The following is a 19,903-nucleotide window of genomic DNA, read 5'->3' on the forward strand; positions in this document are numbered from 1 at the left end:
CAAGCCTCTGAAAGGACTGAGCAAGTCGCGCAGGCATTTCCCAGCGGCTAGCCCCATCCTTGGGGAGCCCGTTGACTACGGTGCTTGGGGCCTATGAAGGCATCCAAGCCAGTCCCAGGCTCCATAGATTCATGGGGCCTTCTCAACCTCTGTGCCCCTCCCCATTCTAGGCTTTCCCTCCCCTGTCCACTCTGCGCTAGCTCCGAGGCCCAGAACTGGGGGAGGGCAGGCACAAACACAAGCCAAAAGTCAAGGGTGAGTGTGAAGTAAATAAATCCTTTAGTATTTCTGCGTCCTGTAGTCTCGAGCTAGCTCTGAAGGGGAGGGCAGGAAATGCACGGACTGGAAGAGCGTCCGGCCGGACTTGCAAGAATGGGGACCTCGGGGGCTTTTGTACTGTGACTGTGGCAGGTCGGGATCGGTACACTCTATACCCCAGGAATGACCAATTCCCTAGCGTCCGATAGACAGGGAAGGGCCAGCTTAACCCACCACCCTGTCTATCTGCCCTCCCTTACTTAGGCTTCACTACGTCCATAAATGAACTTCTAGGACTTTCCGAGCCTACAGATGATTTCTGCCCATCAACTCAGAAAGAGAGGGACTTGAGAAGGATGAGACTCGAACCTGGGTTTCCCCTCCTCCCCCCCCCCACCTACGTTTTAGGCAGCCCTTTCTCTTTGCTGGTGACCGGGCGGCTGTCCGAGCCCCGCCCCTTGGGTTCGCACGCGGCCCCCGCCTGACCCGGCGCCCAGGGGCGGAGTAGGGCGGGGCGGGCGGCAAACGCAGCACTTTCGCGGCTTTGACAAGCCCGCAGCGGCCGGGCTGGAACGCTGAGCCCGGCCGAGACTGCGCCATGCAGGAAGCGCCAGCTGCGCTGCCCACGGAACCAGGCCCCAGCCCGGTACCTGCCTTCCTCGGCAAGCTATGGGCACTGGTGGGCGACCCAGGCACAGACCACCTCATCCGCTGGAGCCCGGTGAGGGCTGGGGCCCCTCAACTCTCTCAGTGGTCCCCGGGGGTCCGTCCAATGTCTGTGAACACCCATGTCTACCCAGCCCCCACCTGGGACTGGGCTGTGAGTACCTCGATTCAGCTGTGCAGAGTGGATCACGGTGGAAGGGTAGGTGAGATACATGAGGAGCGAGGGTCCTAGAGCCCAAGGGACCTAGGTAATTCTCACTTTACTTGTCTGCTGATGAGAAAACAGGCCAAGAAAAGGGAAGGCTGGCTCCACCTCTGGCTCAGGGTCACCAAGTGAGCCTGAGACCAGTCTGAGGTTGACCCCGGGTTGGTACGTGCTCTTTCTTTCTGAGGATCTAATCTGGGTCTGGTTAGGGGTAGGAATTATTTGTGGTTATGGCAGGGTAAGCCTCATATGGTTCTGACCTGGTCATGCCCCACCTCCCAGTGAGGTGCAACCCTGGAGCAGTGAGTGAGTGTGGTCCAGCTGTGAGTGTCTACCTCTCACCTAGTCTGGTCTCCACCCGATGGGCATCCTTTCCTTGGCAGAGTGGGACCAGCTTCCTCGTAAGTGATCAGAGCCGCTTCGCCAAAGAAGTCCTGCCTCAGTATTTCAAGCACAGCAACATGGCGAGCTTTGTTCGCCAACTCAACATGTGTGAGTCCCTCTACCAGGCGGGAAGAGGGTCGGGGGTTACTTGGTGCAGAGGATGGAGCGGCTCACGCCCCCGCCTCCCCCTCCCCTCCGGCCCACCATTCCCCAGATGGTTTTCGGAAGGTGGTAAGCATTGAGCAAGGTGGCCTTCTCAGGCCAGAGCGTGACCACGTTGAATTCCAGCATCCAAGCTTCGTGCGAGGCCGGGAGCAGCTACTGGAGCGCGTGCGCCGCAAGGTGGGACAAACTGCAAAAATGGGAAAAGGCCAATGTTGGTACTTTTGGCTCTGGTTTATGTGTCCCTGTCCGGGATGGTGCGTCCTACCTACAGGTACCTGCGCTGCGAGGCGAAGACAATCGATGGCGTCCTGAAGACCTAGGCCGACTGCTGGGAGAGGTGCAAGCTTTGAGGGGGATGCAGGAGAGCACGGAGGCACGGCTGCAGGAACTCAGGCAGTGCGGGACAGGGAAGGAAGGGTGGAGTTATGGGGGATAGGATACCGGCCACCTAGGGGTTCTGGGCAGGGCCTCCCACTCCTATAGACTAGAGGCTTCATCCAGACAATGGGTTCAGCTCTGTAACGTTTAGTCTTGGAAGAGAGACATCCCTTCTGCTAGTGACCTCTCCATTCTGTGGGGCACAGTGTCCGATTAAACTCGGATGCCTCAGCATCTCCGCACCCCTCTTCCCAGGCAGAACGAAATCTTGTGGCGAGAAGTGGTGACCCTGCGACAGAGCCACAGTCAGCAGCACCGGGTCATCGGCAAGGTGTTCCTCTTCCCCTAGTTCTTACCCTCCCGCTCCTGGGCACCCCATACCTCCACCCCTGTCCCCTAGACCCACCAGAAATTGCTTTTCTATGGTGAGGGGCCTGGCCTGAACTATGAATTAACCCTTTCTTTTCAGCTAATCCAGTGCCTATTTGGGTCGCTTCAGACAGCACCCAGCAGTACAGGAACCAAGAGAAAGCTGTGAGTCCAGAAGCCTGTAGTGCTCACACCTGCATGCCCACTGCCAGGACTCCCTTCCTTGTCAGGGACCTCACTCCAGAGACTCCTCCAGATCCCGGACTCCCCTACTTTTTACCCTCAATCCACCAACCATCACCTCCACTTCACATCCCCTCGCTGCTTCATTACCCTCAAATTCCTATGCCCAAAGTCGGCACCCCTGACTTGGGGCTCAAACTAAGCTCTCTCCCTCCCCTCTAACCCCCAAAGGGCCCCCATCTCTCAGGGAGCCCCTTCCACTCCAGCATGTGACTGATGCCCTGGAAACAGGCCTCAGCTCTGCTGACTGGGCTGCTGGGGCCTGAGGGAGAGAGAGGGGGGGAGGGAGGGAGGGAGGGAGGGAGGGAGGGCAGTTCAGGCAGAGAGGCATGGCAACCTAACCTGCTCACCCTGCACAGGTCCCTGATGCTGGATGAGGGGGACTCATGCTCAGCCTCTGCCAAATTCAATGCCTGCCCAGTCTCTGGTGCTCTCCTCCAGGACCCCTACTTTATCCAGTCGGTAGGTGGTGTTTCCTCCTCTTCCTAGGGTGCAGATAGGATTGTGAGGAGCCTGTTTCTTCTCCGTTTCTGCCCCCCAAAGATGAATGCCAACATTTTACCAACCAGACCTTGGTTTTTTGTTTTTGTTTTTTGAGACAAGGTTTCTCTATAGCTTTGGTGCCTGTCCTGGAACTAACTCTTGTAGACCAGGCTGGCCTAGAACTCACCAGAGATATGCCTGCCTCTGCCTTCTGAGTGCTGGGATTAAAGGTGTGTGCCACCACCGCCCAGCTTTAGATTCATTTTCAAACCCTGACCTTTAGTCCTGGTTCAGATGGGTGCTGGTTGGGCTATTCTGTAGCTGGAGGTCAAGAGCTTGGTCAAACCTTCTACTTGCAGCCTCTCCCAGAGACTACCCTGGGCCTCAGCCCTCACAGGGCCAGAGGGCCCATCATCTCTGACATCCCAGAAGATGCTCCATCTCCTGAAGGGCACAGACTTTCTCCCTCCAGTGATGGCAGGAGGTAAGGAGAACAGGGCCTGCCTTGTGGGGACCCTACAGAAAGCGCCTACAGCCCAGAGGCCCGTGGGGGTGGGGAGAGGTCAGGGTCAGGGTCTGGTTGAAGCTTTTCTCTGGTGCAGGGTGAAGGGCCTGGCACTGCTCAAAGAAGAGCCGGCCAGTCCAGGGGGGGATGGCGAGGCCGGGCTGGCTCTGGCCCCAAACGAGTGTGACTTCTGCGTGACAGCACCCCCACCGCTGCCCGTGGCTGTGGTGCAGGCCATCCTGGAAGGGAAAGGGAGCTACAGCCCTGAGGGGCCCAGGAGTGTACAACAGCCTGAACCCAGGGGCCCCAGGGAGGTACCTGACAGGTGAGCAGAGCCAATGTTGATGGTTTATAGATAGAGTATCGTATACTGGCCAAACAAAAGCTTCATCTATCCTGTGGTAGCTGAGGGGGAACATTGGGCATCAGACTCTCATGACCCTGACTGACCTGATTTCTCAGAGTATGCTCCAAAGAATATCAGAATTATTTAGAATGGAAACCCCCAATCAAGTCACCAAGCACCCTGTAGTCGGGCTCTGGGATTTACAGGAAATTAGTTCACTGGCATGATTATAATGTATACCAAGGGTAGCTGGTCTTAGTGGCACAGGAGTGTCAGCTTGGGAAACTGAGGCAGGAGTATCAAAAGTTCAAAGCCTGCCTGGGCTACAGTGTGAACTCGAGACCAGTGTTGGTAACTTTGTGAGACTCTGGCTAGATAGAAAAAGAAGATCTGGTGGGATAGTTCAGCTGGTGAAGCCCTTGCCACGAAAGCCTCTTGCCTGAGTTCAACCCCTAAAACCCATGTGAAGTGGAGAGAATCAACTCCACACAACTGTGCTCCCTGACCTCTGCACACGCCCCACCCCTAAGACACATAATACCCAACAATAATAATACATAAAATAAATCTGCTGGGCAGTAGTGGCGCATGCCTTTAATCCCAGTACTCAGGAGGCAGAGGCAGGTGGATCTCTGTGAATTCGAGACCAGCCTGGTCTACAGAATGAGTTTCAGGACAGCCACAGCTGTTAATGCAAAGAAACCCTGTCCCCCCAAACCAAATAAATAAATCAAAAATAAAAGTAATGGGAAAAGGGTGGTTAGGCTAGGGACATAACTCAGTGGTGGAGTATGTACCTAGCGTGCTCAAGCCCGAAATTCAAACTCCAACTGGAACACACATGAACACACCACAACAAAAACCAAACCAAAAGCCTTTGCTAGTCTTTAGACTTCTCTAGGAAGGGGACCTCCGCCAAGATCTCAGGTCTTAGGTAGGCAGCAAAGGCAAATCAAGGCGACCTTTCAGAAGCTGGGCTGATGACATACCCCTGCTGTGATTAATGCCGGCACTATGGAGGAGGTGGTGGCAAGAGGGTCAGGAGTTCAAGGTCATACTTAGCTAGTAAAGGTTTGTGGATGGACTGAGCTACACAAGACCCTATGCCAGACAACAACAAAGATACCCCTTTAGCACCCAGGACATTGAGGCAAGAGGATTGCTATAAGTCTGAAGCCAGACAGGGCTACATAACAAGATGTTGTCTCATACCCACAAAAATTTTTAAAAAGATAGCCGGGCGGTGGTGGTGCACGCCTTTAATCCCAGCACTTGGGAGGCAGAGGCAGGCGGATCTCTGTGAGTTCGAGACCAGCCTGGTCTACAAGAGCTAGTTCCAGGACAGGCTCCAAAACCACAGAGAAACCCTGTCTCGAAAAACCAAAAAAAAAAAAAAAATTTAAAGAGAGAGAGAGAGAGAAGAAAAAATCTCCCCTACTAGGGAGGGGGTTGAAGGAAAGTATTGTTTCTTAGCATGTTCTAGTTGTTGGGGCAGTTTAAACCTGATGATGCAAGTTCCTTGGGAGGTGGATGTCATAGACCAATAGCAAGCAGTTCTTTGTGCACAGGGGTAATCGGAGCCCAGAGAGTCTGCTGTCCCCAATGCTGCTTCGGCCTCCCCCTGAAACTGTGGAACCCATAGCACCCATGGATGTGAGTATCTCTTTGCCCGGGCAGGACGTGAGACACATGAAGTTGAGCTCTCTGTGCAGCCTTTGAAGGCAACGCTTACCCAAGCTCTTCCCAGGTGCTGGGCCCTGGCCTTCAAGGTCGAGAATGGACCCTGATGGATTTGGACATGGAGTTGTCTCTGGTAAGAAAGGAGCGGCTGAAGGTTGGTTTGGTTCATGGCTGAAGGATTGCCCCAGTGACTCCCAGCTCTCTTCCTCGACTTCCGGGCTCCCTTCTCAATTGCTTCCTGGGGTTCTCCCATGCAGATGCAGCCCTTGGCTCAAGAAAGAGGTGAGGCTGAGCTGACGGTCAAGGAGTTGAATTCTTCAGGTGTAGGTAATGGTGGAGACGCCTGGGTAGACGCCACCATGATCTGAATTACCATGGTTGGGCAGGGTGGGTGGCTTACGCGGGGGAGGGATGACCCTGAATTCAGACTGCCCTGTAGAGACTTCTAGAGACACCCATACCATCATCATCGTGTGAGAGGAGTGAGCTCAAGAATAATGTTTTAAGCTATATGGTAGTACATACTTTGTATTCCTAGAACTCAGGAAGATCATGAGCTCAAAGTCAGCAAGGGATAAGTAGCAAGCCCCTGCCTTTAAAGGGTGTGTTTGTATGGATAATGTTACCTTCCTAACTGAAGGAGGACTCGCCTAACCACAGCCTACTCCTCCTAGGGAAAGACCACACGCTGGGAACCCCACTCCTGCTGGATGTTCCCGTGGATTTGCAGGGTACAGCTCTGTCAGTGCCTGGGGTTTTAACCCTTTACAATGCTCCTGAAAGCAGAGCCTCCTACTTGAACCCTGGAGCCAGTCCTTCCCCCCCCCTGAGACTCCCGCCCCTCTGAAAAAGCCTGGCTAAGGAACCAGCACGCCGCAGCACACCCCTTTAGGCTTCCTGGAGTCCCCTGGGGGGAGTGAACGAAGCCCCCATTATGCAGCACCCTCTCTCCACTACCCCAGTGAGTCTTGCAACATAAACTGCATTCCCCCACTCTGTTTCTGGTCTCTCGTTTTTTCTGTCAACCAAAGACAGTGGATGACGACTTTGCATTCAGACAAGTGTCCAGATGCAGACAAGTGTCCGGATGCTTGGGCTTAGAAACGTCCTGACACTCAGACTTTTATGGAAGCCCCCCACCTCGAGAATGGTGGTACTTGGAGTGCCAGTGCCGAAATCTCCCACTTGCACTGAGATGCCGGCCACTGTATCCTCCAGGAGGCAGGCGTTTCTGCGCCGCATCCAGCTTCTCTGTGCACGTGTCTCTGACTCTGGGCAAATCGGTTCCTTTCTCTAAACTCATCTGTGACAGGCGGAGGGAGGAGTCGTAGAAGGACAAATTAAAAGCACCTAGCAATTGGAAGGCCCAGAATGGGCTGGACACGTGGGACCGTAAACAGAACTGACCCCCTGACTCAAATCTGGATGGTCTGGGCGGGAGAGGAGAACGGACTACGTGCTCCACCCCCACCCCGCCCGGTGCCAGCGCGTTGCCTCGGCCGTCCAGAACCAGAGTTCGCCCCTCCCTCCCCCATTCCCGGCAGCCCTGGCCGCCCCGCCCCCCTTTGCAGCTGCTGTTCACGTCCCCACCCCGCTCGCACGGTCCTTTCTGCACTGTCATCTGCCCCCGTGAGGCTCAAGTCCGAAGTGGGGCCGTCTGAAACGAGCCGGACCACAAGCCGGACTCCACCCAGCAGGGAGGGAAAGGAAAACAGACTGGGCTGAATACCGCACCTCACCACCAGCAGCGGAGCTCCAAGGTCTGTGGGCCCCGCCCTTCCGCAGGATTGAAGCTTTAGGAATGAGTGGAGGGCTGGTGAGGGTACCCTTGCCGTTGCGCATGCGCGACTGGCTCCCGCAGGTTCCACCCTAGTTCCCCAACAACAAATCCCAGCCAGCCAGCAAGCTGGGTATCCCAGACCAGACCTGGGGCTCAAGATAACATTAGGCTGGGACTCGGGGTAACATTTAGGCTTGTCCTTTGATGCACTGGCCAGGACATATCCAGCTTTTACCTTAGAGCTGTGATAACTTCAAAGGGAGGCCCCAGTCAGCTAGGGTCTTACCGGTGGTGGTGGCAGTGGCGCTTCAGAAGTCAGGGTGGATCACTGAGTTCCAGGCAAACTTGGTCTACAGAGCGAGTTCGAGGACAGCCAGGGCTACAACAGAAAAAGCTTGTCTCAAAAGAAAGAGGGGAGAGAGAGCACACACGCCAGAACAGGTGCAGGCCTCGCTCCCTTCCCTGTAACCAGTGATGGGAGACAGCCTTTGGAAGCCTCGCTGAGGAGAGCAGAGGTCCTGAGCATATAGCTTAGAGATCCCAATAAACACAGTAATGAGGACCGTAGCACCCAAAAGGAATTAGCTACCTTTGAACTCTCAAGAATTGGGGTAGACCTGGGAGCATTTGCGTCTTGAGAGCAAGATCCATAGAGTAAAAGGGGAGAGAAGAGAATCCCAGGCCTAGGGAACAGCATCGGCAAAAGCTAAGGTGCCAGGACCTGGCTAACCAGGGGGTGGGAGGGAATTAAAACAGCCAGACCAGGCAGCTTAGATTCTTTGATGGGTAAAACGAGGGTGGAGGATAGCATACGAGGCCTGGCATTCAATCAGGCAAGAGACATTATAGTTTAAGGTAGGGCAAGTTGAATCCCAATTGTGCTGGGTTTCTCTGAGCCTGTCTCTTCATCCATAAAACTGGAACAATAAATGCTAGCCCAGAGTTGTCGAAGTCACTGTGTTGGAGTGAGGGGAGGGGAGGAGTGGGCAAGAGTGAGGTACTCAGAGGCACTCATTGTACCAGGACGCAAACTGCTGATGGTGGGCTTAGGGGGCAGGAGCGGATGCAGGGTGATTGTAGGGCCTCTGACTCAGATAGGACAAGAAGGGGCAGAGTGGGAGCAAAAGTCCCTGGTCTGTGCTTAGTGGCCTTGGAAAAGGGCTGACAGATAGGAGGCATGAAGGGGACCCAAGGTGTGAAGTGACGAGGAACAGTCTAGTGTGGTAGCTCTGAGACCGGGGAGGCATGGTGTGTATGTGGGGGTGGGGGTAAGGATCCTAGGACCTAGGAAAGAAGGTGGAACAGGGGCGTTTAGGGCAGAAGAGACCTAGAAGGATGCTGTTAGAACAAAGCTAAGGCAAAAGGAATAGTCAGATTTCCTTTTTCCTTAGTGCCAGGACCCTTCCTGACTGGGTCAGGATGCCCAACCTGAGTGGGCAGTAGTTGATAATGGACAAGCAGAGTAGATTCATTTGCTCCCAGTTCCTACAGTTTGGTAGAGGCAACCTCTCAAAAAATAATAATAATAATAATCCATGTAGGGGAAGCTAAAAGTTTGGTAAGCATTCCTTAAGGGCTTTTCAGAGCTGGACCTTGGGGAATCTCAAGGTCAAGTAAGAGATGGCTGTGAGCCAGTGCCAGGCCGTCAGGGAAACATGCTGAAATGTCTGTCAAAATTCGGGAATACTCGGTAGTTCTGCTGCTGGAATAATAAGGAACCAGGAAGAGTCGCAGATCATGTTGAAGTTGCAGTGTGGTGGGGAGTGAACGGGGGAGGTTCTGTTATGCCTGGACCTCAGGGTTAGGGGAATGGAGCATGCGCGCCTCAGCACTTTAGGCTTTGAATGCAGACCAGACTGTCTGAGAGATCAGGCGGGCTGCCCTGATCCAAGGCTTGATGCAGGGTTCCAGAAGGAGGTGGATCAGTCCTAAGGTTGTCTGCCAGTTTAGGTAAGGAATTGGGTTTAGAAAAAATAACTCAGTTGGATAAACTGGATCTTGACTGGTGGCCAGCTCGGCAGGTGGCTGGGGCTTAGGAGGGAAGTCCTAGCTAGGGCGAGCACTCTACTGACAGGTAGACACTAGAAGAGGAACCTGATGAGTCAGGACAAAAGCAACCAAGAGGCTGGAGGGTGAGTTCTGTGCTCCTGGCCTCCAGGTCCTCCGCTGAAGAACCATCCAGACTCTGATGTCGAGGTGAACTTAGATTACTCCTGGGCGAGGTCAGTGTGTGGGAACGCCAGCTTCCCCCCACTCCCCATTTTTCTCCCTCTTGATATAGCCCGAACATGGGCAACGTGCAGGAACGGCCATCGGAGATCATTGACCGGGAACGGAAACGGCTGGTAGATACCTTGCAGGCTGATTCTGGGCTGCTGCTGGACGCGCTGGTGGCCCGGGGCGTGCTCACCGGGCCTGAGTATGAAGCCTTGGATGCGCTGCCTGATGCAGAACGCAGGGTGCGCCGTCTGCTGCTGTTGGTGCAGAGCAAGGGCGAGGCAGCCTGTCAGGAGCTACTGCGCTGTGCCCAGCTTACCGTGCGTGTGCCAGACCCTGCCTGGGATTGGCAGCACGTGGGGCCTGGTGAGCACCAGGAGGGTGGAGCCTTGTTGAAATGGGGGCGTGACTTGGGGTGAGGCAAAACTAAGGGTAAGTAGAGGGCAGAGAATGTGGAGGTAGCTAACCACAGAGAGGTGAACTGAGTCTCAAATATTCCACTTCCTCCCCAGGCTACCGGGACCGCAGCCATGACCATTCATGCTCGGGCCACTGGACGCCCGAGGTACCCAGTTCAGGGACCACATGTCCTGGGCTACCCAGAGCTACAGAGCAAGAGGAGGTTGGAGGTCCTGAGGGCTCTGAGGCAGTGCAATCTGTAACTCCAGAGGAGCCCGAACTAGATGCTAAAGTCTCTGAAGGGGACGAGCCGGACCCGGAAAAACAAATGGAACCGGAGCCAGAGCCAGAGGTAGAACCAGAGCCTGAACTAGAGGCGGAGCCAGAGCCGGAGCTGGAGCCCGAGCCTGAGCCGGAGCCCGACTTCCAAGAAGAGGACGAGTCTGAAGGTTGTGAGACTGCCTAAACCCTTGCTTACAGGCTTGTTAGAGGTTGTGTGAGGGTTGATACGCATTCCACTCACCATCATCCTCTTCGTCTCTAGATTCCTGAAGGCCAGAATCCTGACCTGTACAAATCCTACCGAAGCTGGGTAAGACCAGGGAACCTGCCAGAGCTTGACCCAATGAATACACCAAGACTCTGTTTACTGCAAAATGAATAAACTCGGGAGGGTTAACCTGGACCCGACTCTCCACAAGTCTGGCTCTGCTCAGGAGGGCGTGTGGGTTGGAGTCCCACTGACCTGAGCAGCTTTGTGTGAAACACCCCATCCACGCAACCACATTTCACCCCCGAAATAGTCCAAACTATTTCTGGAGGTCTCAGACCCAGGCCCCTAATGGAATCTGGCCCCCGCCCCACTGCTCTCTTTCCCTTCAGGGAGCCAGTCCGGAGCCTGCCTTGGCAACCGTTCTACTCTGTGGAAATCACTAGGCTCGGCATACTGAGCAAAGGAAGGGGGCCTGCAACCCCCACTTGATGAGGGAAGTTGTGGAGCTCACACTCTTGAAGGGGGGGACATGAGAGGGAACTTCAGTTGAGATTGAAGCCACACCCATCATTGTATCTGCTGTGTCATGTTCTGGCTTTCCTCTGCCCGGAAGCTCAGCGGGGGTCTAGCCAGTCACAGACACACGCAAGGAGGAGCTCTGGACATATCTATTAAGTCAATGAACAAGAACGCCCCAGCATCACAGATGAGAAAAAGAGAAGGCCAGGGTAGGGACGATACTGGCTCAGTCTCTCGCGGCTGAATCCAAAGTGAAAACCAAGGCATTAATCAGCTCTGTCCTTCCCCGGGCCCAAGACCGGCTCAAAACTGGAGAGGACAAATCCTATAGGCCTGACCTGCAGGTTTGACTGTGGCTGTCCCCAGCCTGTACCAACCACTGCCAGAGACCAGCTGTGAGGGTGTGGTCAGAGACAGGCACGACCAGGACTAGCATGGGGGCTGAGGGTAGGGCCAGGTTCTGGACTCACAAGACCTGACGTCCAGGGTGTCTGTGTGTGATCAGAGAGGGCCTGGGAACAGATGGTACCTTTTCAAAGTACCCTGTCCCCTCTGCCGAACTTTAGGAGCTGCTGCCCCCCAGCCCCAGCTGGAGGCATGAATAACACACAGTGGCATGGAGGCAAATATGGAATACTACAAGGCCAGTGAGAGAGACAAAATGCTGAAAAGCAAGCTCCAGCCCAGCTGGGTCTCTGAGCCTGAGTGAAAGGCAGGACCCTATGCTCAGGCACGTCACCTCAGAGGGGTCCCAACTGCCACTAGACCCAGTGAGAGGTAGACAGTATGAATGCAGAAGAGCACCGATAGGCCAGGTAGGGGAAGGGAAAGACTGGTACGAGACACCCAAAGCCATCTCATGCAGGAACAAGTTTCTATTCCCAAACCAACCCCCATTCCTATTCACACTCAATGCCCCTCCTATCCCCAGGTCTCTCCTACTCAGGAGACATACTGCTCCTAGTTCACAGGCCCCAGGAAGACTAGCAAGGACAAAAAAAGCCTTCTGACGTTGCCTCTCATCTTCCCAAGATGGTCCTGGCCTCCCAGTGCCCCGCAAGAAACACCTAGGCTATGGAACCATAAAGAGCTTCATATTCTTGATCTGAGACCTCTGTCAAGATCTTCTGTCTGTAATCCTTAACCAACATCAGTCAGGCAGCAGGCGGCCCAACTCCTCTTCATCCAGCCGGTTGGTAGCCATGATGTGTTCCAGTTGCTGCCGGTAGCGCCCCAAGTCCTTCATAAAGTGGGGTACTCGGGTATTATCTAGTATTCCATGGGGCTTCAGTTGGTCCACATCTTCATAGGAGACCTAGAGGGAGAAAACTAAGACTTAGGGCTAATCATAGCCCCTGGCTTTCAAGCAGCCGGTCCCATACTGACAACTCAGGGCCACTGGCTCCTGTGACGGCTCCTCTAGTCCTGATCTAGTCCACTAGGCACCTTCAGGTTCAGCCCTGGGTCTTTTCTTGTTCTCACTACATCTTCCATCTATGTTCTACAACCCATTCCCCTCCAGTCCAGCTTATCCCCTCACCTCTAAACAATGTTCAACTGATACCTGGGTATCTCTCAGGTAGCTCCCACATCCAACATGAGACGCCCCCCACATGATATCCAGTAGGAGCTCCCACAGCAAAGCTGTGCCACACTTTATTCTAGCCCCTCCAGCCCCTGTCCCCCCCCCGTCCCCCCCGTCCCCCCCGCCTTGCTTCTGATGAGGTTTGTTTTCCTCAGTTTAGTACAAATACTCAGGGCTTGGGTTTTGGTCCACAGATCTCCTTCCCCAGAACTTCCTGACTGCTCCCTTGTCCTGGAACACTCACCTCCTCTGAAATACATGCACACATCTGCAGGCGGGGTCACACGCTTCATCTGGGACATCAAAGTTCCGTTTCTTCTTGCCTGCTTACCTCCACCCAAGTTCCTACCCCAGGAGAGGCTGGTATCCAGGCCTCCACTGAACATGACTCAGGGGTACAGGGAGGAAGGAAGAGCCGGCTGGGGCCTCTGTAAGCCCGCAGCCCCTTACCTTGCCCAGCGAGGTCAGCAGTGGGAAATCGATGGTCTGACGGTGCCGCAGGATGCGCACAATGCCATCCAGGTACACTTGGTCCTTGCTGAAGCAGCCTGTGAGAATGAGGATCAATAAGTCCTTACCCCAAAGCCACCCTTCACTCTGCGCCAGCCCGGGCCTTCCTCTGACCCCGCAGCTCCCACCTGGCTGGGAGGTATCCATCTGTCCTCGCTTGGCCCGGACGCAGTACTCCCAGCGTACTGCCTCGTCCTGCACATACTGCGCCAGATCCTGGAAGAGTTGGCGGAAGGACATGTGCGCAGCCTGGTGAATGGTGTAGTAGAGCAGGGCCGCTCGCCACAGGAACGGCTGCTTTCGGAACAGCACACTGTGCAGGCTGGCCAGGCCCTCCTCGGTGGGGTTAGCTGGCCGCAGCCCGTACTGCAGTCTACCTTCGGTGCTGTGCCACGGTTGCCGCGCATTGTTCACACCGCGCAGGTAGTGGGTGCCTGCAGGGAGGACACGGCGGCAGCTGAACGCACTCCGAGGACCTCTAGTAGAGACTCGTAGATCTTCATGCCCCCAAACTCACCCCACGAGTGATCCCAAGCCCTAACTAAATGCATTCTCACCCAGCTCCAGCAATAAGAAGATTCTTGGTCCAGCACAGAAGCCTCTCTGCCTATTTTCTCATCTCCTGCACACCAACTCATATTGTGCACGAGCCCTCCTAGAGACCAGGTACGTGGCACCCCGCCCCAACATCCTAGCGCCCATGCCAATCATCTTGACAGTCATGCAAATGCCCCAATCAAAATCACTTCTTGCCCAGAACAACAACAACAGGATTCTTGTCTGGTGAGGACAGTGACTACTGTCCTGTGCTCACCTTCCTAGCCTGATCTCCTAAACTTTCATCCATGTGGCTTTTTCAAGCAATTCTATTCCTAGGATCTGGCCTTCCACCCACCCTGGTGGGCCTGTATGTTAGTCTGATGGAACCCTTAGAATTCTTCCCGGCCTGATAGGACCTCAGAAGTCTTCCTTCACTGTCAAAGGGAGTCAGAGAGGAATTGGAGATATACCCAAGGGAAGAAACATGAAGGTCAACCCAGAGGGTGGGCGGGCATGTCTGACCTACTTGTATGAATGAGAAGGAAGAAGCATCTGCTTAGGGATAAACAGGCCTGTCTTCTCCCAGAGGGAAGGGGGGGAAAGGAGGCTACTGAAGTCCACACTGCCCTGTTACCATCCCTTAGTACCTTTCAGTCCTGCCCACCCACACCAACGCTACCCATAGACTGACCTATCTCGTGCCGCAGCATACCCTCCAGCCAATACTGGCGGGCTCCGGTCAAGTTGATGGCCAGTGTGGGCCGGCTGTTCTCCACCATCATGACTGCCTGGGACAACAGGTCCTCGCTCAGCTGCACCACAACCTGCAGGGTGGCAGGGCTCTGCGTCATGGTTTACAAGCCCCGAGAGCTAGTGGGCAGATAGGCTTGTGATGCTACAAGGCAGCCAGGCCAGACACTGACCAGGACACCCGCCCTTCTGGGGCTGGGGCTGGGATATGTCTAGGAATTACATCTGGCCAGGTGTGTAGGTGAACCTATCTGCTTGACGGCCTGATTTGGGGCATAGAGATGGGTCTTGTAGATAGGGCAAACTTACCTCCCCGACGCAGCCCTCCTTCTGCATGTATTTTCGCACAATGGACCAAATTTGGCACTTGGTCAGCAGCTGGCCCCCTGTGGCAGCCTCAAAGTGTTCATAAGTGCCAAACTTCTCCAGGACCGCCTCAATGATGCCAACTGCCTGTACACAGGGCCACAGTCACTAGTCAGACTAGGTCCCTTGGGCAGTCAGGGTCAGGGTGAAATGGGCAAGCTGGACTGACCTGATGGATGAACTGTCCAGAGGCCTCCTGGTACTTTTCCAGCACACTCATTGGCATCGGTTCCTGGTACTCGAACTGCGGATTGTACGTGTAATGGGACTGGAAGAATTTCTCCCGTTCCTGGTCCATGTTGGTTGGCCGCAGGGCCACTAACATGCAGGGGCTCTTGTTGCTACCATTGCCCACCTCCTTTCGAGTCTTAGCAATGTGAGGCAAGGAGGCTGCAGGCCGTAGGGTCCCTCCACCTGGATCACATCCCCGTCCAAGCGGAGTTTTGCCTCGCCCCCGCTGGCCAGTGCTATTTACACTGTAGGTGCTCTCACTGCGACGCATGTGGCTGCGCTGTCCCAACTGCAGTTTTGAGAAGGTCTGCCACATAGGCTGGGCCTGTAGTGCTGAGGGAACCGCCAGAGCCAAAGGCATAGACAGGGACTGCGGCCAGGGGTACAGGGGTGGCCCATTTCGATTTGAGGGCTTCAACCTAGGGCGCTGAGATGGAGGACTGGCAGGTGGGCTGGGGGGTGCCCGCTCATACACCTGAGCCCCTGAATCCAGCACCATTCTGTCCTGAGGGTTTCATCCAGCTCAGTTGTTCCAAATTCCCACTGTTGACCTCTAGAGACATAGAAGGGCATGCAGAGACCAGCATGAGTGGATGTGGTCAGAGGAGAGAGCCCTGAGTCCCCCATTAGCCTTGTTGGATCCAGGGTCTGCTGCCGGGAACCTGAGAAACTGTCCACCCTCCCCAGCATCCATTCCTTTCACCAGGTTTACCCAAATCGTCTGAGGTGGAAGCAAGAGGAAGAATTTTATACATTTTCCTACTTACTAAAATACTCTCAGATGGTTAGATCTAGAGCTAAAACTAAGACCCTAAACATGATTCTAACCTCAGTGCTCAGCACTTACCCAGCCTGGGAGTTGGCAGAATGCAGCCTCAGATCCCTAGATGGACCACAGGTGAGGGAAGCCTACAGATTCCTTTGTACAGGTGGTATCTTTTTGGTCCCATTTTGTCCCCTTCACCTAGCTCCGTCTGTATCCTCCTGCCCATCTGTAATCAGTCAGTGTGAAGGAGTGCACCTTCCTCATGCCTGTCCCCACATGAAATACTGTCTCTCCTGGTGGTCATCTATCCAGAACTGGATTAGAATCTGCTTTTGGGAATCAGAGAAACACTGGTACATTCAAATTAGTCCTTGGCCTGTCTCCCATCTGAGACACCTTCCCAGTGGTCATCCGAGGCACGAGAACTCACGCCTGACTCTGTGCCAGGGCTCAGTGCAATCCAGTCTCTCCCCAGAGACTGAATGAGGACTTCAGCCTCTGAACTCCCTTGCCTGCTCAGGAACTCGCTTTCTCCTTGAGGTACACCACCAGTCTTCCTCTCCATTGGATTAATTCCATCAGCATAAATACATGCTGTTATTCCTCTGTCTTAAAAAACAAAACAAGGCCTGGCGGTGGTGGCGCACGCCTTTAATCCCAGCACTCCACTCAGGAGGCAGAGGCAGGTGGATCTCTGTGAATTCAAGGCCAGCCTGGTCTACAAGAGCTAGTTCCAGGACAGGCTCCAAAGCTACAGAGAAACCCTGTCTCAAAAAACAAAAGAAAACAAAAAACCTTTACATGACTCCACACACAGCTCCTCCAGCTGCCCTCCAATGCAGCACGATACCCCGAGTCATGTGCACCATCCCCCATTTCTTCCTTCCTGTCATCTCCTAAGTTCACTCCCATGGAGCCTGCATACGTCCTGCTCTCCATCAGACTGAGCTGACCGAGGTTACTAATGATCATCATGTTGCTCTGTAGCACCTGGTGCAGCGGATCCCTCCATCCTGAGAACATATGCCCCTTTCCCTTTCCGAATCCACTAGAACTTAGCTTTCCTCCCACGTCACTGGCTGTTTCTTCTTGGTCTTCTTGTCAGTTATCCCTATCTCCCAACCTCTGAACACTGTAACATCCCCAGACTTATCTTTTCCATGTATACTCATGCCCTAGAATCCTATGATCCCATCCAACTTTGTGGTTTCTTGTTTTGTTTTGATGAAGGGGATCAAACCCAGAGCCTTGAACATACTAAGTACAGCCTATCTCAGTACTAGCCTGTATCCCTAGTCCTCACGACCACGGACTTAAATACATCAGTTCAGTCTCCTTCCATGAACGTTAGATCACTATAGCTACTTTCAATACATATCTATTTTTAATACAGTGTCTCCCTGTGTAGATCACTCTGATCTTCAACTCACAATCTTCCTGTTTCAACATCTCTAGTCCTGGCTCAGGATTAAGACAACATACCTGACCTTCAAGATATCTTTAATATTTAGCAGGTACCTAACACTGAATGTGCCCATTGTGTAAAACAGCACCACCCCCCATATAATAGCATGGGTCACTGTCCCACATGGAATAGCTTGGGTTACTGTCTCAGTTTCCTAAAAACTGCATAAATATATTAGAAAAATGCTACAGAGAGAGAGAGAGAGAGAGAGAGAGAGAGAGAGAGAGATGTTTTGGATATTTTTTGTTTGTTTTGGTTTTGGTTTTTGGTTTTTTTGTTTGTGTAAGTGTGTGTGCGTGTATGTGTGTGTGTGCGTGCGTGTATGTGTGTGTAGTCCTGGCTTTCTTGGAACTCACTATGTAGACCAGGCTGGCCTTGAACTTGGAGAACAACATGCCTCTGCCTCCTGAATTTTGGGATTAAAGGCAAGGAATTCACCACCATCACCCTGCATAAAAATGTTTTAATAAAAGATTTAGGGGCTGGAGAGATGGCTCAGTGGTTAAGAGCATTGAGTGCTCTTTCCAGAGGTCCTGAGTTCAATCCCCAGCACCCACATGGTAGCTCACAACCATCAAGAATGAGATCTAAGCCGGGCGGTGGTGGCGCACGCCTTTAATCCCAGCACTTGGGAGGCAGAGGCAGGCAGATCTCTGTGAGTTCGAGACCAGCCTGGCCTACAAGAGCTAGTTCCAGGACAGGCTCCAAAACCACAGAGAAACCCTGTCTCGAAAAACCCAAAAAAAAAAAAAAAAAAAAAAAAAAAAAAAGAGAGAGATCTAGTGTCTAGTGTCCTCTTCTAGTATGCAATTATACATGCAGAGAACTCATATATTAAAAAAAAATAAATAAACACAGCTGCCCTCTGTCAGATGTAGTGATACAGGTCTGTAATCCCAGCACTCTTGAGGCTGAAACAGAACTGTGAATTCCTGGTCAGTCTGGGCTACATAGCAATACATGTTTCAAAGCTTTAAAAAGAAAGAAAATCAGCCCTAGCAAATCTCTACAAAAGAACAAATCTCCCCCCCCCCTCTCTCTCTGCCTCTCTCTCTCTCTCTCTGAACTATGTTGTTGTTTCTACAGCAGTTGTTGACATGTAAGGTGTAACAGTTAATTTTACATTTGTATGGTATAACTGGTGATTTTATCTGCTTTCTCCTTTCCAGGATTTGCAGCTGTGTTTCCAAAACCTAGAATAGTTTCTGATAAAGCATTGTAATCAATAAATGGGTGGACTCGAGTCCTCGTAAGAACTGGAGTCAGAGGGCTCAACAATTAAGAGCACTTGCTGCTCTCCCAGAGGACCCAAACCCAGTTCCTAGCATCCATGTTGGACAGCTCACAACTACCTATAACTCCAGGGGCAGGGGGCTCAACGCTCTCTTCTGGCCTCCCACAGGCACATGCAAATACCCACAAAGAAATAAAAATTCAGACGCCGGGCAGTGGTGGCGCACGCCTTTAATCCCAGCACTCGGGAGGCAGAGATAGGCGGATCTTTGTGAGTTCGAGGCCAGCCTGGTCTACAAGAGCTAGTTCCAGGACAGGCTCCGCAGCTACTGAGAAATCCTGTCTCGAAAAAGCAAAGAAAAAAAAAAGAAATAAAAATTCAAAACAAACCTCAAAAAAAAAAAAAAAAAAAAGAAAAGAAAAGAAAAAGAAAAAGAACTAGAATCATTCCTTCCCTAAACTTAGATTCCACATCTAGACCTGATCTTCCTCCTCGGAGCCCTCCTCCAACCTTGCCTAGTGATCAGCCGCGTGAAAAAAGGCCTTCAAGTCTTAGACCTTATTCGCCCTCAAAGTGTATACTTTCCTGGGCGCCTATTGACCACTGCCTGGGCCAGTTCATCTATTCCCTTGGTTCATTCCAACCCACCTCCTCGTATTTACCAGAATGCACCTGTTTCTTTCACGTCTCAAGTTCTTCTGCCAAGAATTCTTTGGCCAACGTGTCCCTGGAGTACCCTCTTAACCATTTTTCAGAGCTCGGTTTAGGCCTCACTTTCTCTGGAAAGCCCTCCCGATGTGCAAAGCGTTCCAGGGTCCTGAAGGCTTCTTGACAGCCCTAGGCTGTCACGGTTGGAGGCTAGGTCCATGTTCCCCACCATGCCCTGAACTCCCCGAGGTCAGGGAGGGTCTGATTTACCCTCTCGTCCCAAGCACTCACTAGAGGCAGAATGAATAAAGACAAAGTGAGGATGGAGACCCTGAAAGGCGGGGTCTGGTGACAAATGAGAGGGTGTGGCCCACACCAATAAGAACCCCTGGAAAGAGGTTAACATGGGAGAAGAGCCAATGGAAACCGAGAGATCCAGGGGGCGTGCCCTGGAGGCCAATAAGGGGCGTGGGATAGGATGAAGGGCGTGCCCAATGGAGGGCGGGGCTAGAAGACAATGGAGTGGGGGAATTCTTCGGTAAATCAAGTGGGGTCAGGTCGCATGCTTAGTCTCGGTCTTTGGAGTGGGATGCGGGTTCGGTCCGCGTGCCGCGTCCCCACCTGCTCGCGCCTCTTTTGCTGTCCGCAAGTCCTGCTCTTCAAAGCCGATCGCGGGCCTCCGAGACTCTGGGAGCCGACGCCAAAGACGCACGCACTC

At 53.2% G+C, this 19,903-nt stretch overlaps 3 protein-coding genes across 13 annotated transcripts; 2 read left to right on the forward strand and 1 right to left on the reverse strand.

The window, feature by feature from the left end:
* Positions 1–26: 26 nt before the first annotated feature.
* Hsf4 (heat shock transcription factor 4) lies at positions 27–6,668 on the forward strand. Of its 7 annotated transcripts, none has more exons than XM_057753493.1 (13): positions 27–255; positions 1,513–1,621; positions 1,728–1,855; positions 1,950–2,074; positions 2,312–2,387; positions 2,526–2,590; positions 3,028–3,130; positions 3,511–3,635; positions 3,754–3,981; positions 5,571–5,655; positions 5,750–5,815; positions 5,940–6,009; positions 6,357–6,668. In XM_057753493.1, the coding sequence occupies exons 1-13, from the start codon at positions 94–96 to the stop codon at positions 6,527–6,529; spliced, it is 1,515 nt and encodes a 504-aa protein (XP_057609476.1). In that variant the 5' UTR covers positions 27–93; the 3' UTR covers positions 6,530–6,668. The 7 variants fall into 7 exon arrangements, 5 of the variants coding, with proteins under 5 accessions (XP_057609476.1, XP_057609474.1, XP_057609475.1 ...); XR_009055729.1 differs by lacking the exon at positions 27–255 and adding an exon at positions 756–1,123 and having other exon boundaries at positions 5,557–5,655; positions 5,940–5,964; positions 6,357–6,368; XM_057753491.1 differs by lacking the exon at positions 27–255 and adding an exon at positions 756–1,123.
* A 590-nt stretch (positions 6,669–7,258) lies between these two features.
* Nol3 (nucleolar protein 3) lies at positions 7,259–10,990 on the forward strand. 3 transcript variants are annotated; one of them, XM_057753501.1, is made up of 4 exons: positions 7,259–7,442; positions 9,621–10,045; positions 10,192–10,527; positions 10,623–10,990. In XM_057753501.1, the coding sequence occupies exons 2-4, from the start codon at positions 9,751–9,753 to the stop codon at positions 10,628–10,630; spliced, it is 639 nt and encodes a 212-aa protein (XP_057609484.1). In that variant the 5' UTR covers positions 7,259–7,442; positions 9,621–9,750; the 3' UTR covers positions 10,631–10,990. The 3 variants fall into 3 exon arrangements, with proteins under 3 accessions (XP_057609484.1, XP_057609482.1, XP_057609481.1); XM_057753499.1 differs by having other exon boundaries at positions 9,744–10,045; positions 10,623–10,988; XM_057753498.1 differs by lacking the exon at positions 7,259–7,442 and adding an exon at positions 9,308–9,412 and having other exon boundaries at positions 9,744–10,045.
* A 951-nt stretch (positions 10,991–11,941) lies between these two features.
* Positions 11,942–19,891, reverse strand: Matcap1 (microtubule associated tyrosine carboxypeptidase 1). Of its 3 annotated transcripts, none has more exons than XM_057753619.1 (7): positions 19,807–19,891; positions 15,011–15,625; positions 14,785–14,928; positions 14,417–14,549; positions 13,314–13,619; positions 13,126–13,223; positions 11,942–12,405 (listed from the first exon to the last, which is right to left on the reverse strand). In XM_057753619.1, the coding sequence occupies exons 2-7, from the start codon at positions 15,569–15,571 to the stop codon at positions 12,241–12,243; spliced, it is 1,407 nt and encodes a 468-aa protein (XP_057609602.1). In that variant the 5' UTR covers positions 15,572–15,625; positions 19,807–19,891; the 3' UTR covers positions 11,942–12,240. The 3 variants fall into 3 exon arrangements, with proteins under 3 accessions (XP_057609602.1, XP_057609603.1, XP_057609604.1); XM_057753620.1 differs by lacking the exon at positions 19,807–19,891 and adding an exon at positions 19,200–19,299; XM_057753621.1 differs by lacking the exon at positions 19,807–19,891 and adding an exon at positions 19,210–19,282.
* Positions 19,892–19,903: the final 12 nt, after the last annotated feature.

The sequence above is a fragment of the Chionomys nivalis genome, chromosome 21 (assembly GCF_950005125.1).
Source record: "Chionomys nivalis chromosome 21, mChiNiv1.1, whole genome shotgun sequence".
NCBI lineage: Eukaryota > Metazoa > Chordata > Mammalia > Rodentia > Cricetidae > Chionomys > Chionomys nivalis.

Coding starts and splice junctions, on each gene's coding strand:
- Hsf4 (XM_057753491.1), top strand. CDS start 857: ATGCAGGAAGCGCCAGCTGCGCTGCCCACGGAACCAGGCCCCAGCCCG. Junction 2,388..2,525: donor AGCACCGGGTCATCGGCAAG/GTGTTCCTCTTC, acceptor CTTTCTTTTCAG/CTAATCCAGTGCCTATTTGG. Junction 5,816..5,939: donor TGGACATGGAGTTGTCTCTG/GTAAGAAAGGAG, acceptor TCTCCCATGCAG/ATGCAGCCCTTGGCTCAAGA.
- Nol3 (XM_057753498.1), top strand. CDS start 9,360: ATGCAGGGTTCCAGAAGGAGGTGGATCAGTCCTAAGGTTGTCTGCCAG. Junction 9,413..9,743: donor AAGGTTGTCTGCCAGTTTAG/GTAAGGAATTGG, acceptor CTCTTGATATAG/CCCGAACATGGGCAACGTGC. Junction 10,046..10,191: donor TTGGCAGCACGTGGGGCCTG/GTGAGCACCAGG, acceptor CTTCCTCCCCAG/GCTACCGGGACCGCAGCCAT.
- Matcap1 (XM_057753619.1), bottom strand. CDS start 15,571: ATGGTGCTGGATTCAGGGGCTCAGGTGTATGAGCGGGCACCCCCCAGC. Junction 14,929..15,010: donor CTGGACAGTTCATCCATCAG/GTCAGTCCAGCT, acceptor CCCTGTGTACAG/GCAGTTGGCATCATTGAGGC. Junction 12,406..13,125: donor TGCTGACCTCGCTGGGCAAG/GTAAGGGGCTGC, acceptor TTCTCCCTCTAG/GTCTCCTATGAAGATGTGGA.